The sequence below is a fragment of the Temnothorax americanus genome, unplaced genomic scaffold (genome assembly GCF_048541705.1).
Source record: "Temnothorax americanus isolate GAGA-0224 unplaced genomic scaffold, ASM4854170v1 Scaffold5, whole genome shotgun sequence".
Classification (NCBI taxonomy): Eukaryota; Metazoa; Arthropoda; class Insecta; order Hymenoptera; family Formicidae; genus Temnothorax; species Temnothorax americanus.
The window spans coordinates 5,444,804-5,459,358 of NW_027509657.1; the positions used below are offsets into that span (position 1 = coordinate 5,444,804).

At 38.6% G+C, this 14,555-nt stretch overlaps 1 protein-coding gene and 1 long non-coding RNA gene across 4 annotated transcripts in view; one reads left to right on the forward strand and one right to left on the reverse strand.

Moving 5' to 3' along the window:
• Window positions 1–14,555, reverse strand: part of LOC143903870 (uncharacterized) — a 313,718-nt gene that overhangs the window by 213,603 nt on the left and 85,560 nt on the right. For both annotated transcript variants that reach the window (XR_013258816.1, XR_013258817.1), the window contains exon 2: window positions 10,732–10,822. This is a non-coding gene — a long non-coding RNA (uncharacterized LOC143903870). The remainder of the gene's footprint in view (window positions 1–10,731; window positions 10,823–14,555) is intronic.
• The window catches only part of Tmtc2 (Transmembrane O-mannosyltransferase targeting cadherins 2), a 201,413-nt gene that overhangs the window by 155,492 nt on the left and 31,366 nt on the right, over window positions 1–14,555 (forward strand). For both annotated transcript variants that reach the window (XR_013258810.1, XM_077417853.1), the window contains exon 6: window positions 8,976–9,061. Coding sequence is in view for 1 of the 2 variants with exons in the window: in XM_077417853.1 (XP_077273979.1) it covers window positions 8,976–9,061 (86 nt within the window). In the remaining variant the exon portion in view is untranslated. The remainder of the gene's footprint in view (window positions 1–8,975; window positions 9,062–14,555) is intronic.

A 14,555-nucleotide genomic window follows, 5' to 3' on the forward strand; every position in this document is an offset into this window, starting at 1 on the left:
CACAAATAATATTAATACTATTTAATACTTCAGATATTTTCGATGAATTCCACGCAAAGAAATTTCAGCAATCTGTGAATTAGCGAGGAATTTTATAATTAATATTTTCTGATGTAGACTAAAACTATTGTGAAAGTTCTTCCATACGCGATTTTTATTTCTATACGCATAATGCCTGTTAATTACATAGTTGAAAATATGTTCCCGGATGCTTAAATTGAAATCCAATACCAGAACGGGAGTTTTAGATTTACCGAGATTACATGTACGATATATTGCTACTACGAATCAAAACTTTGCTACCGTTACAGCTATAAACTCCATGTCGAACATGTTCAGGAAGATTGGAAGTATGAGGAAAAATGTCAATAATCGATACGTTCAATCGGTCTTTATCTTCCGCATCATCGCACGTCGACGTATACATCATACGTTTAATTTAAAAATAGTTGATACAATCTCATAACACGAATCAGCTATTTCTCCCCTTACGATCATTCAATTAATTACGGCGTCATTCTTCTTATCGAAAATCCATTTCTAAGGAATTTAATTCCTTCTGAGGGATACATTAACTATTTGTTATCGTTTCTATACATAGATTTGCAGCTTTTCCGACCATTTGTTTTTAGTTGAGCAAATTGCTTTTTATGCTGCTCGAAGTTGCGAAATTCTTTCGAAACTTCAGGCAGAAAGATTATAAAAAAACAAGATTAAATTGCTATTGCTTAAAATACATTTACCATTGCTTAAAGTATATTGTACTCTTCGAAAACCGAGAGGATAAAATTGTGTGCTATTTATATGTATATTAACATGTTCGACATGGAGTTTATTTTAAGCTTGCTAATTTGATCTATGGCACTGAAATTTCATATCTGCTGTATATTTGTCTTATTAGTTAGCATATATTTTGTTTGAAACTTTTTTTAGACATGGTGTTACCTAAAAATTGCATATTGAATGTTGAAAAATTCTTTCAGTATTTTTGGATCAAAGCCCTGCCGCATATATGACCGATTTTTGTCGCGGTCTACGGTCTATTGAGAGTTGAAAGTTCGAGCGCCTTTTTTCATGGGAACGTTGCCAAATAGCGACATATTCGTCAAGGACTATCGTATCTTATTGACAGCGCTGCTTCTTTTACCACCGATTGCTGTCTACAGAAATAACTCAGTGATTTTTTTCACTAACCTAAGGCCGATCTTGTCGGACTGGACATTCAGCTATTTTTATGAAACTGAGGAGTATTATATCGACATTGGAATTTATTTTGCTCTGCGCAGGTATACACGTTCTAAAAGAAATAAAATAGAAAACAGAAAATTGATTAATACTCTTGTAGATAAATAAATTTTTATATCATTTAAAAGTGAAAAAAATAGATTTTTAAAGATCATTAAATATGAATAAGATATATTTTAATAGACAAAAGTAACAGAAAAATGTTTATTAATTGAACAAATTTACAATCTTTTTTCGTAAAATAAAAGTAATAAAATTAATTTTTCAGGATGTAAAAATAATAGAAAAGTGATAAATTTATTCGCGCCTGATATTCCGCATGTATAACGAATTTCCAATTTTTGGGCTCTTTAAAAATACAGTTTACATTTTTACATGTTATAGTAACATACAATAAAATAATACTTTATGGTATATATATTTATAGTACATTTATTGCAATTAATTACTTGTTTTTCTTGGTTATATTACTCATCGTTACACGGTGATAATTATTCTTTCAATGACGCAAAACAAAAAGTGCGACTTTACTTAGAACTTCTACTGAAAATTTCCGATTGCTATCGGGCAACTTCGTAACTCGCATAAGGTGCACGCGGAGAAGCGTTCGATACGGAACTTCCATTCGACCGTATTCCTGCGCAAAGACTATAACAAACGCGTCGTGCTATCGGCAAGTTATTCCTGGCTTTCGGAAACTCCTGAAGCTGAAGACGCCGGTCATAAAAAATTAACTTAACGTCTTATACCACGTTCGGACATTATATATATTGTATATATATATATATATATATATATATATATAGTGTACGGTTGATATTAAATTTAATATAAAGTGTCTCAAGGAAAGTCTCTGTCTCCTGACTTTCAGTTAGCAAATAATGAACAGTTGACTTTATATAATCAGTTAGCAACTTTATATAACCAGCTGGCAGATAATAAACAGTTGATTTTATATAACCATTCATTACTCATCGCGCTAAATACATTTAAATCATATTAAGACTCTCGCTCTTCGAGCAAATTGTAACATAAATCACCCTGTTATAATAACGGCAATATTGGCACTAGGCGACGCAACCGTATTTTCCCCCGTGACATTCTGTACATAGAAGCCGGGCCGTTTTCTCGGCCTCGCGATCCGATAAACAATTAATAAACATAAATTCTCTCGAAATCGCCGATAGGACAGCACCGGCGCATGCTCGCTCGCCCGCTCGCGCCGCATAAAATCGTTATAAATTCTTTTTTACGAGGCAGAGTACATAAAATTGTGCCGAGTCCCTTGCGATTTATATCCCGACGCCCGGCGTCGTTCTCTGTTTGCGCGACGCCTTGCTCGAAAGGGCTCGGCCGAGTACGCGTCTCCCTTTCTTTCTCTATTTCCAGCCCTTAAAAGGCGATCGTTAAAATACGGCGTGAGAGTGTCGTAAATCGCCAATCGTTACGGAATCGTGTGCGGTGCTTCGACGAGAAGGGATGGAAGGCTTCAATTACCGGCGATGCGGTCGCAACAGGCCGTCCTCTCGCGTTCACGCTACGGCCAATCTTCCAGAGTAATATGAGTAAATGCGTCCGAGACATAAAGGTTGGAGGAACAGAGAAGCAGGCCGATCTCTCTAAGCATCGGTGATCACATCAATGATCGCTTACGGCGTTTTTTAAAGACATAAATATCCTTGAAGGGGTATGTAGATATATGTGAAATTGCAAAGATAAAGTTTCGTCGAAGAGAATTGCAAACGAAAATAAAGGAAAATGAAGAAGCGCGTTATTTGTGCTTATTGAAAGAATATCCGTCCGTTTCGCTAAAAAATATATATAGTTCCTTTTTTAATTTAACAAAATATTTATTTCATATTTAGCATCAGAGAGAGAGAGAGAAGTATTCTATGGATTTCAGAACCTTTTTTTACGATCGTACCCTTTTCTTCTCGACATACAAAATACATATATTTACACTTTCCGTGTTCATTTTTTTCCCGTTAGGATTCTCTACGGAAAGCGGGGGGGATAAAGCGCACGTTCGGTCGCTATCGATGCCTCGCAATGTTTGTTTTACGGCGATTTCTCTCGTATTTGCACTTGCGGATTTTAGGGTCAGCCGTGTACGGCTGAAAATTCGTGGCTCTGATTTCAACTTGGAAAAGTCCGGCCGCCGGCGCGTATGACCACCGGAGATAACCACCGGCGGCCATCGGACAGACACGAATATGCCGCACACACGGCTCTTCGCCGTGACAATGGCGGCAGTCGATCGAGCAATTCGGTACGGGCAACGTCGATGATGACAGTGACGACGGTGACAATGGCAGTGACGGTCGTCGTCGTCGTCGTCGTCGTCGTTGCGGCCCCATTCGCGATAAATGCATTTTGACGAACGTGGCGGGCGGCGGAATTGATGCCAGCCGGGAAAATATGGCTGACGAAAGGCGGCAATTGCAAATAAGCAGCCGCGATTTGTTGGTTTTTTGGGGCCATCGTTTCGCAGCGAAATCGACCCGACTGATATATCGGTGAAATCAAGAGTCCTTGTTATCACCGGAATTCCGAAGGGAACGATGTAAGTTCGGCGATGTAATTCGCCGGCGCGTATACCTCCGGCAGGTATGTCCGACTATATCTGCGTGTATATCCCGCAATAATTTGATACGCGAAATTTGCGCGGAACGGGAAATTCCAACGGGCGGCAAAGACGGCCGTTCTCCTCAATGTATACATGTACAATATATGCGTACGCGTGCGTGTGATAAACGGGACGACCAATGAATACCATCGGCAATGAAATCCGCCGCACTGCCGCGACGACGATGCAACAAACGGCACATCCGTTATACGTCCGATAGCGTGCGGGAATTACGGCTAAATTTAATAAACGTAAGGATAATGCGGTGTAGCACGATAACGCGCGCGATCGATATCAGCTGCTTCGCAGGCTCGTAGGAGATCATCGCGGAGATCGTTGTCATCGTGACCGTCGCCGTCGTACCGTCGCGTTCGTGCCTTTATTGCAGTTTTTATTCCGACTGCACAATTCAGGCATTATCGATCGTCGCCATTGCGAAATCCATAAGCCGACCGCGCGGTTTATCGCACCACCTCTCCTCTTTCCCCCCTTTGTCGGCCAGCCCCTTCTCGCGACTGGCGTTTTGCGATCGGCGATTAACACCCCGACGCTATCGCCCAATAAGTCGCAGAGATGTTTTGTCTTTCTTTTTTCCTCCCTTTTCTTTCGTCCGCCGCTTTTGCCAGATGACCGTTTCGTCACGAAACTTTTTACGCGGAAATTGAAGTCGAGTGACGGGCGAAAGTGCGGTAGGTATATACGCGACATTGATGATATTTTAAAGGGGACTTTCAGATTAGATTGACAATAACGAAATGGTATATGACTTATGACCAATTTCCGCAATCTGCCGTGAAACGGATGACTTTACAGCTCCGATGATGTTTTAAGTGAAATTTTCGTAGATTTAAATAACATGGCGCAATCTAAAAAAAACATTGCAAGCGCTGAATTTAGAAAAGCACGATTCTTTAACAGAAAAAATGTTGAACTCTAAAAATGGTGATGAACAATTATAACTGTGGCATAGCTGTTAATATATGACGCTTTGAAGTATAAATCATCATTGTTTATAAAAATGACACGGACAATTTGTTTACGAGATTATTAAGTTTTTGTATGTTAAGCGACGTTTTTCCTGCGCTTACGCCTGCAATCAACTTTTTAGGCGTATGCATCGCACGCATTATCACATTGCAACGAGATGCATATAATTAAACGCGGAAACGCGCGAGGCGAAGCGCGTGATTTATGTTACCGCACAGTTTTGCACAGCCGCGAAACGCACGCAAGAAATCAGCGGGACATTAAAGTGCAAAACTGCTATACGCGCAAATATCAACGATTTTTTAAATATGGGCCAGCGGTCGACGAAGCTCTCCGTTGAAAATTTAATATCGGGTATTTTTCGAATGCGCGTGTACATGTCGAAATATAGAAACTAGAAGCGATATATTTTTTATAAAGCATTTTTTTTCGTCCGTCACGATATTTGCATTATTCCCGAGAAAGATTATGGTTCTGCTTTTTCTAGCGACGCCAAATTATAATCATGCGCGCTGTATATACATATGTATATAGTCATCGTAACGCATTCCTCGTTATTATGATTAAAAGCTTTTGCATCTCTATCGATTTTTACTTCTAATTATCCGTTTAATTACGCGGGAGCAATTTGAAATACAATTTAATACTAATGAGAATTTTCTTTCTTTTTCTTTCTCTCTAGTTAATCCACATTCACACGCGTAATTAAATATTTATTTTATATATTTTTTTGCCGGACTTAAATCGCCTAGGTTTTGCGAATTTTTCGCATGCAATTATTAAGCGGTCTACGGGGAACAAACGCGATCGCTATCATTGAGGTAAAGTTGTATGAGTTAAGTTTGGTTAAATTTAGTTAGCTGGGACATAGTCCGATCGATCGAAACGTCCGGTAGGATATAAACAACCAAATACTTTAATGAAATTACAAACTTGCTCACTCATCCATTTGCTTATTTGATTAATTCCGCATCACTCAGCCCGCATTTTAATAACGACGTGTATTTCTGTATTAAAAGATCATTCTCCGATATTACTTGCTGGAGACATTACGAATTCACACACATGCACAGGTTTCTAATAATAAAACAAAGAATAACGTTCAGAGACTATACAAGAATAGATTTTATAAAACGAGTTCTTAATATAAATAACAGATGCTCAATTTGGATTACATCTAGACAATTTTCACATAAACGATAATAAATTAATGAATATGAATCGTTTTACCTTTACATTTTATGCAGATTATGGCGAACCGTTAATGTGAAGCGATAATCGACCATCTTGCTCAACTATTTCTGTGTTCGATTTGAAATAACGTCTCGCGAAATCTTGTCGTATACATTCTCACGACGTACCGCATTTGCATTTTTAGTCCCGTGAATGTGAGATACGCGTTTCGTGAATTGCGGTAACTGAAGCAACTTTTCGATGTTCCTTGCCGAGCTTTTATTGGCATATTCGCGTTATGCCAAACGTTTTACGAATGTTTCTATATTTTATCGGGCCGCCGCCGCTGCATAAACGTTCAGATATTCGGCGGCTGTTCCTGCATATTTGGCATTACCCGTATCGTTTTCCTCTCTTCCTTTCTTCCTTTCTTCTCCGCGTCTCATTGCGACGGGGAAAATGTAAATGAAATTTTCCAACGAGGAAATTTTCCTCGCTTCGCTATCGAAATTGGCCAATACAAGATATAACCGTCTTATATTAAGACTCTCGTAAAACCGATTGCTTGTTAGAATTACAAATAATTCATATAATTATATCCGTGTGATTCCAACGAACAACTGCGGTTTATTTTGTCGATGAACCACGCGTGTTCCCATTTTAACTGCCACAAAGCTGCCGTGCGCGCGGATTTGACAGTAACAGCATTTGACACGCCACGTCGCTTTATTAAGTTTCGCGTTTTAAACGAACGACAGCGGGGAATTACGCGCGCGATTTGTCTTTTCGTTCCCTGGCACGACCGTCTGTGTAAATTGGCTCGTGCTTCAACTCCATATCCAGCTAGTAACTCTCGATCGAACAATAGTGGCGCAGGAATTAGACAGAAAATTTTATACCTTGCCGGCCAGTGAAATATTTTCACTGGTTTGGTGCAAGAGCGAAATTTAATTATTACTTAAGGGACGTTAAAGGATTACAAAGAAGAACTTCGTTATTTTTTGTACATGGCAGTCTGAACGCGATCTTAAATTTTTTCAAGAATTATTTTTCAATGTAATCCGTTCTATCGAGAAACGATCCTTTTCATGATTACCCAAAACGTTAGTTTTATTGATAGTCTCTTGCGATTTCCTGCTACACGTTTGCGATGTGATTTACAAATTCGTGTCACTTGGAAAAGATTTACTAAATCGCCGCAGTACACGGTCAGTAAACGGACCGAGAGTTGAATAACAAATTAAGCAGAATACAGTATAATTGCAAATTGGCGCAAACTGGAGATTGTTACAAGAGAAGGAGCTGGCAAAGTGACGGATGTATATGTATACGCGAGAGTCTTCGTCTTGTTGAAAGTTAACGAACGCAGAGTAGCGGCTCGTTAACGAACAAGGATTCTGTTCATCCCTGCCGGTTCGCGCGCCAGGAAAGGAAATATCCCGTTCCATCCCGTCCCCGGCTCCTCTTCCTCCGTCATTTTCAGTTTTTTTTTTTAATTTTTTCCAAGAGCTCGTCGCTCGTCGCAGGCTCACAAAGCGCCTCATTAGTATAATTTTTTCAACGCTACGTCGACGCGCGAAGATTTGGTTTGCGCGCTAAATGCATCCGTAATTTTGATAATAAATTAGTCGTTTCTGAGAAGAGAGGAAGGAGTCTCACAAATGCCAGGAGAGATAGACGAAGATTTCCTTGTAATTATTAACCCGTAAAGATTCGGAGACTGTCGGAGAATTTGCTGACGTTAATTTATATCTCGACATTAACGAGGCTGGTTGAAAAAGGCAGCACATAGTCTCTCGCGTGAGGTGCGGAAATGCATCGGAGCGAAATGCACAGCAAACTTTGTTCACTCAGTAATTTACGAGCCAATTCAAATTGTAAACGCAACGCGCTTCGTTAGAAAAGTTCGCGTGGTCGAGATTTTTGAAGCGCGAATCTTTATGAACAATCTCCATAATAAATCATCATAGACGCGTGTACACGGGCACGTTTATTTTCTCTTTCTCTTTATCTGAAAATAAACATCGTCCGAATAACAAATGCAGATTGTAATCCCATTTTGGAGTAGCAATTTGAAAAATATGAGGCGATGCGGTATGCGTAAATATTTTCCAAAACCCGATATGGACTATCGTGCAAAATTTCGCTCGACTCTGATCTCCCAGTCGGAAAGTAAGAAAAATAACGCAACACACGCGAGGTAAGAAAAATAACTGCGCGCCATATCGTCCGGTCCGATTTCGATAACGCGCGACGAGAAAAATGTATCAGCGAGTCGTCTACCAGCCGGTCGACTATACTTCACCTGTCGACAAGTGATATTTTCATCGTTTTTCGAGTGACAACTTACGCCGGAAGATTAATCACCGCGACGCCGAAGCGGTGGGTCCTTTCTAAAATATGTAGCTTCGCGAAAGAGTCCCCCTCCCCCCACACCCCCAAGTATATGGGTATTACGAATCGCGCTTATTGCGCTCGCAATTTAATCCCACCGCGTAGAACGGGGCGACCACACGTGCGATAAGTCATCGCCTTGACAAGTAATATTTTTATATCGTTTCTGAAAGTGACGTCCTTCGAGAGAAGATTAATCGCTCACTGTCTAAAAGACGGAAAACTTTTCCTTTCTTCTCATGACGTTTGACATTTTGATATTATATCGGGGAGATATACCTTTTCCCTCTCCCCTCTCAAAACTTGAAATGTAAATGTAATATAAGCAAACTAGATATACTGTATAATTAATTTGCTTTGTTACTAGATGTTTTTCTTAACGTCGAGAATGAAATTATTTCGATTATTATTTCGATATATTTATCGATCCTTCTCGACTAACTTTTCTTCTCCTTATGGAAATGAAAATTACAATAATGTAAAATATTATGGTTTATATTAAAATGTTGAAAGTGATATATTAACAAGGGACTTCGTTTCTCTGTTACAGGGGCATCTTACAGCAGGGCAGAAATAATTACGACGAGGCGATTTTGAGTTATCAACGAGCCATTCATTTCCGACCTTCGTTAGCTCGTAAGTCCTTTAATTACATCTCTTTTCTGACTTTAGAGACCGCGCAACGTCGTTGGTTTCATTAGCCAAACTCTCAACTCTGTCGTCATTCGAATAATTTCATATATTTGAGCGTCATTAACATTTATTTGATGGATTGTTACCATTGATCGATCGTTGAAGGATCTTTAACGTCATGAAAAAAAATACACATGTACTGTTCCTTCATACGCATCAATATCTTTGCGGGAAATGAAGACAAACCGCCGTGATTGTCATCCATTTTATCCGATACATATTTATCGATTTCGCAACGTTTTATTTTTAGCTGATGGGATGCTTATCTTCGAACTTTCCTCGTACTTCAGTGTTTCAGCCATCTCTTTGATCAATATAATAATCCTTAGACGTACCATATTATAGACACACGTATTATCACACCACTATTTCTCCGGCTTACATTACTTCTTGAGCAGCCCCCTAGGGTCTACGTATACATCCGCGTGCTTACTACTAGAAGCCGAGAGATCGGTTTGCGTCCTTAACGAGCCGCCTTTTGCCCGAGAGACTCGCAGTCTTTATGGCTAGACCTGAGGGCGCGGCGCACATCGAAGAGGACCCATAGGAGGAAAAAAAAAGGAAAAAGCAAGAGGAGGGAGAAAGATGAGCGGCTCGTTTGTTACACGTATAAGTATCCTCGATACGGTATTATAGGATCCGCGATTTACTTCGGCCGACGTGGGAGCGGTTCGTTACCATGCGAAATAGCTTGTCGCGTTACAATATCGATTTTATGGCTCCTTCACGTGCCATTCCGGGGTTTCCAGTCCCCAGATGTTTTTCCTCCGTAAAGGGCGATATCGGTACTAAACCCGAAAGCGCAATTGGTACTGCGGGCGCATCTGCAGCGTGCAGCGGAACACAGAATGCAGATTAGATTTCGACGCCTTGCGTGCACGAGGTGTGTCTCGTAGACATTAATTTTAATGGCAGAACCTCGAATTTAGAGTCGATATCTTTTTGTGAAGAAAATTTCGGACGCAATGTTTCAAATTTCAATATTAAATACGCTAAATATTTTTTGGCATATTTTAATAATTAAAAAGATCTATATTAATATCCATTGGAATCTGGAGCGAATAATAAAACTTCATTTAATTGCATTCCAGACGCTTACTAATAATGCAAAACATTGGCACCTGGATATTTTTAATAAAAAAAAGTCAGTTTTAAATTTATAAAAATATCTGAAAAATCTTGCCCGGTAAAATTTTAACATCCAGCATACGTACCGTACGACAGATTAATGTCACGTCGGATTTATCAGATGCACATCGAGAAAAGTATTGGCGTTGCAAACAAAGAATAACGCGTAAATACACACACACACGCACACACACGTTGCGTAAATCCGAACGACATATTCAAAGAGAGATATAATTTTGTATAAATTTATACGGGACGGTTTGCATGCGCAATGAGCTTCGGCAAATGCCGGGAAAACGAATATTTACCGCATCGGAGATATGCGAGCGCGAAAGGGTGGTGAATTCGTGTTACACGATACCATGTATATTACGAACCGTGTACGACGATTTACTTTGACCGACGCAGAATTGGTTCGTTACGAAATGGACGCTTCTTCTTCGTATAATTCGATTTTATCGGTTTTTTACGACATCGACACTTACCTGTTTCCTAACCGAAGCGTTTCCCATCCGGAACGAGATGAAATGATCCGTATGAGCGCCATCGAATTCGCGAAGCTTATATACATCATACCTGGAAAAGAAAACGGAAGTAAACGTGAAATGTGCGCAATTTTGCGGATGTCGTTCTTATATATTAACATATGTTTCATTTTTAAACCGGAAGATATTGCGAGGAACGGTCGTTTCTTTAAATAACTATAATCACCGCCATAAAACTTTTTCTCATTTATATAAAGGTACGCGCTGTTATTTCTATAAAAAAAAAAAATTTATCTTTTGAAAGAAGACTCTCTTTGCAATATTTAAGTAACATTTGGACGAAAGTACAGGATATGATATGAATTACATCAAACATGAATTATTCATATTTAGCATTCTGAGGATTTTATATAGAGATTATAAATCTAATTAATTTCTAATACTTGATCACTCGACAATTACATTCAAATTTTTTTAGTTCGATTTAATATGTCTTTTGACAAATTATTTTTAAGAGATTAGCAGAGACAAACGAAAAGACTTATACACGTTGTATTTAGCATGATGTCGATTCACCGTGGACATCCTAGCCAAATATTAGCAAGTTATCCAAAATTGTTTATCGCGCACGATGTGTTCCTGCATGTAAAAACGAAAGTTGTGTTTGCAAAATTACCTATACAACGCCCACATTTGGCAGCCTGCACTTGCGGTTTCTATGTTGACCGAACAAAATTGACCAATGCAAACAATAAACAAATGATAACCGAGTTACCGCGGTTGACTCTCTCTCTCTCTCTCTCTCTCTCTCTCTCTCTCTCTCTCTCTCTCTCTCTCTCTCTCTCTCTCTCTCTCTCTCTCTCTCTCTCTCTCTCTCTCTCTCTCTCTCTCCCTCCCTCCCTCTCTCTCTCTCTCTCTTTCTCCCCCTCCCCACTTCCCTCTCTGTCTCTCTCGTTTCCTCTTTCCCTGTTCTCATTTTGCTTTGCTCTGCTTCAACAACATTTTTGAGCGTGCAAACATCGGCGAGCGAATATTAATCACGTCTTTACTCGATATATTGACGTGCATATATAAACACTCATATATGCACACACAGCAGATGAATGTATACACTACGAAAGTTGATTGATAAGTAAAATTTCCATTTCTATAAAAGATATATCTCGTTTGAGACAAGATGAAAACATAGAACCAGCTTCAAAATACAATCAATTTATTTTACATTAAACTTATATGCTTATTTTTCTACATAATCATTATGTAAGTTAATACATTTTTCAAATGCCCTATCCATTTTTTTCAGCGTTAAAAATTATATTACAGATTACTACTTAGTACACAACAAAATATTTATGACAAATGACAATATTGGACAACGATGCAATACAGGTTTAACTGAAATTTTGCACGCATATACCAGACATTCGAGATACTGAATGCCGCGGCCGGTTACAAATCGCCACTATTCGTGCCACGCTGTAGGAGATCTTACTTATCAATCAATCCTTGTACTTTCATTTCGCGCGTTACACACCGCGGATATCTATCGTCTATCGATTCTGATAGCAAACTAATCGGTTAAAACCGCCCTTTCGATATGAATATAATGGGGATAAAAGTTGGCACTTTAAATAAGCTTAAAAGTTGTCTGGAAAGTTTACCAACGCATCGACCTGGCTATATCGTCGGCTCAAAACGCGACACCTTATACCGAGAGATTGGAATTTATTACGGAATACATGCGAAAGCGCACAGACAATACCACTCATTGAAAACTAAGCATTTAATGACAAATATGTTATATAGTCGTAGAATCCTTTTTTTTTTAATAATGCTAAATCGAAGTTCTTAGTGACAAAATAATCCGGAGAGGATTGTAAAATATTCTAAAATCGTGAAAAATATTCTAAAATCGTGAAAAGCTTTGATCTTTATCGGGAATTTAGGAGCAATCACATTGTATAAATTTCTTATAGAATTTATATTTCTTGTGAATGAATATTTAGAACGAAATTCGGTGGTGAAAGCTTTGATCTCGATACGTTGAAAGTATCTGGAATTATTGACAATATAGCTTTGAAGATTATGCTTGCGTATAGTATAGCGTCTATATATCGATCGTAAAGGAAACATTATTTATGACATACGTTTTAAGGGCTATTGCATGTACAGTCTAGACTCGTACATAATTTATAAAATCAATATAAAATCGGATTACTTAATTTTAAATATTTCGTAGAATCATTGAGAAATAAATTAATATTAGATATTAATCTTATATTATTGAAAAATATAACGAAATCCGATTACTTTGATTACACGAGCCATCATTTTCTTTTTTATGAATAAAGATAAGAATAGCTGAAAAATATAGATGGAAATCCACCTCTTTTGTGCAAGGATTATCTGGGACTTTTTATTGAGCGCTGAAATTTAATTAAGCTGCAAGGAGCAATTAAATAAACATGCGGTTTGAATTTATCCTGAGAAATTAAACCGCGTGTACGGTTATACACGTAGTGCGCGAGAATGGAAATGGAAAGGGTATTGTACTAGAAATTTTTGACGATTATCGCACGAGGAAACTAAAAAGCTTGCTCACACGTAAAGTTTCTCCAGGGAAACGACCGCAATTGCATCTACATGCATTAGAATGTTTAATTTTATAAGGCCACTGGCTAATTCCGCCGTTGGGAATAAAAAGCTGGCAAAATCTCATTAAGTAAATTAGAAGTATAATTATCTTAAACGCGGAATAGCTTACATAATATCAAACGGTGTTTCGCAATTGTTTCGTTCAAAAGTAGCAAATAATAAGCGTAAAGAACTAAAACTGTGAGCCTCAAAAAGATACATTAATTGAAAAGACTATTCATTTTCAATAAATTTTAATATAATGGCAATAAATCGAACATTGATGTACATAAATGTAATATACATTTATTAATTATATATGTATATTATATTAATTTATTAAAGTTACGTAAATTATTTTTAAAGGGGTATATAAATCTTATCTGCATTTATTCTCGTATAAAATGCCACAAGCAAAATGCCAATTAATCCGGCATTTTCCGAAGGATAAGTTTCATACTGCTAGCACCGCCGCCACTTAAGGGCTATTTCTTAAAGTTAGTCGACGCTAAAGTCGACGTATTATCATCGATTAATCAACGGCTCCGCGAAAACAAAGGGAAAGAAGCGGCGCGGTCTATACTTTTTCCCCGGTCCGCAAACTTTATTCATTCGAAGTTCACTCGCTTGTCGTGGAAGTTCAGCCGATTACTGAAACGCGGATACATCTCGCTTCTATGCAGCGGGGCGCAAAAGTATATTAGCGAAGTTAAACTCGATCCCGACGACGGCGGGCCGGAAGCGAAAGAGCACAAGGAATGTTTAAGAAGTCCTTCTCTTTTAACATTCGTCCACGATGGCGGCGTCATGCAAAATACTTCGGAGACTTCGTCGCTCAAGAATGAATAGAATTTACTTAATAACCCCCGCTCTATTTAATATTAACTAATTAACGGTGGAAGCTAATTTAATTCACTTTTAATCTACAACAGAGAATTATTGGCGTGCTTTTTTTTGCAATTTCGTACACCGATCGATATGACGAGAGAGAGAGAGAGAGAGAGAGAGAGAGAGAGAGAGAGAGAGAGAGAGAGAGAGAGAGAGAGAGAGAGAGAGAGAGAGAGAGAGAGAGAGAGAGAGAGAGAGAGAGGAAAGATAGAGGATCTCTATTTTACAGAATTGTACTTACAGGATGCGCGCGCGCACACACACACGCGCACACACACACACACACACACACATAAACACAC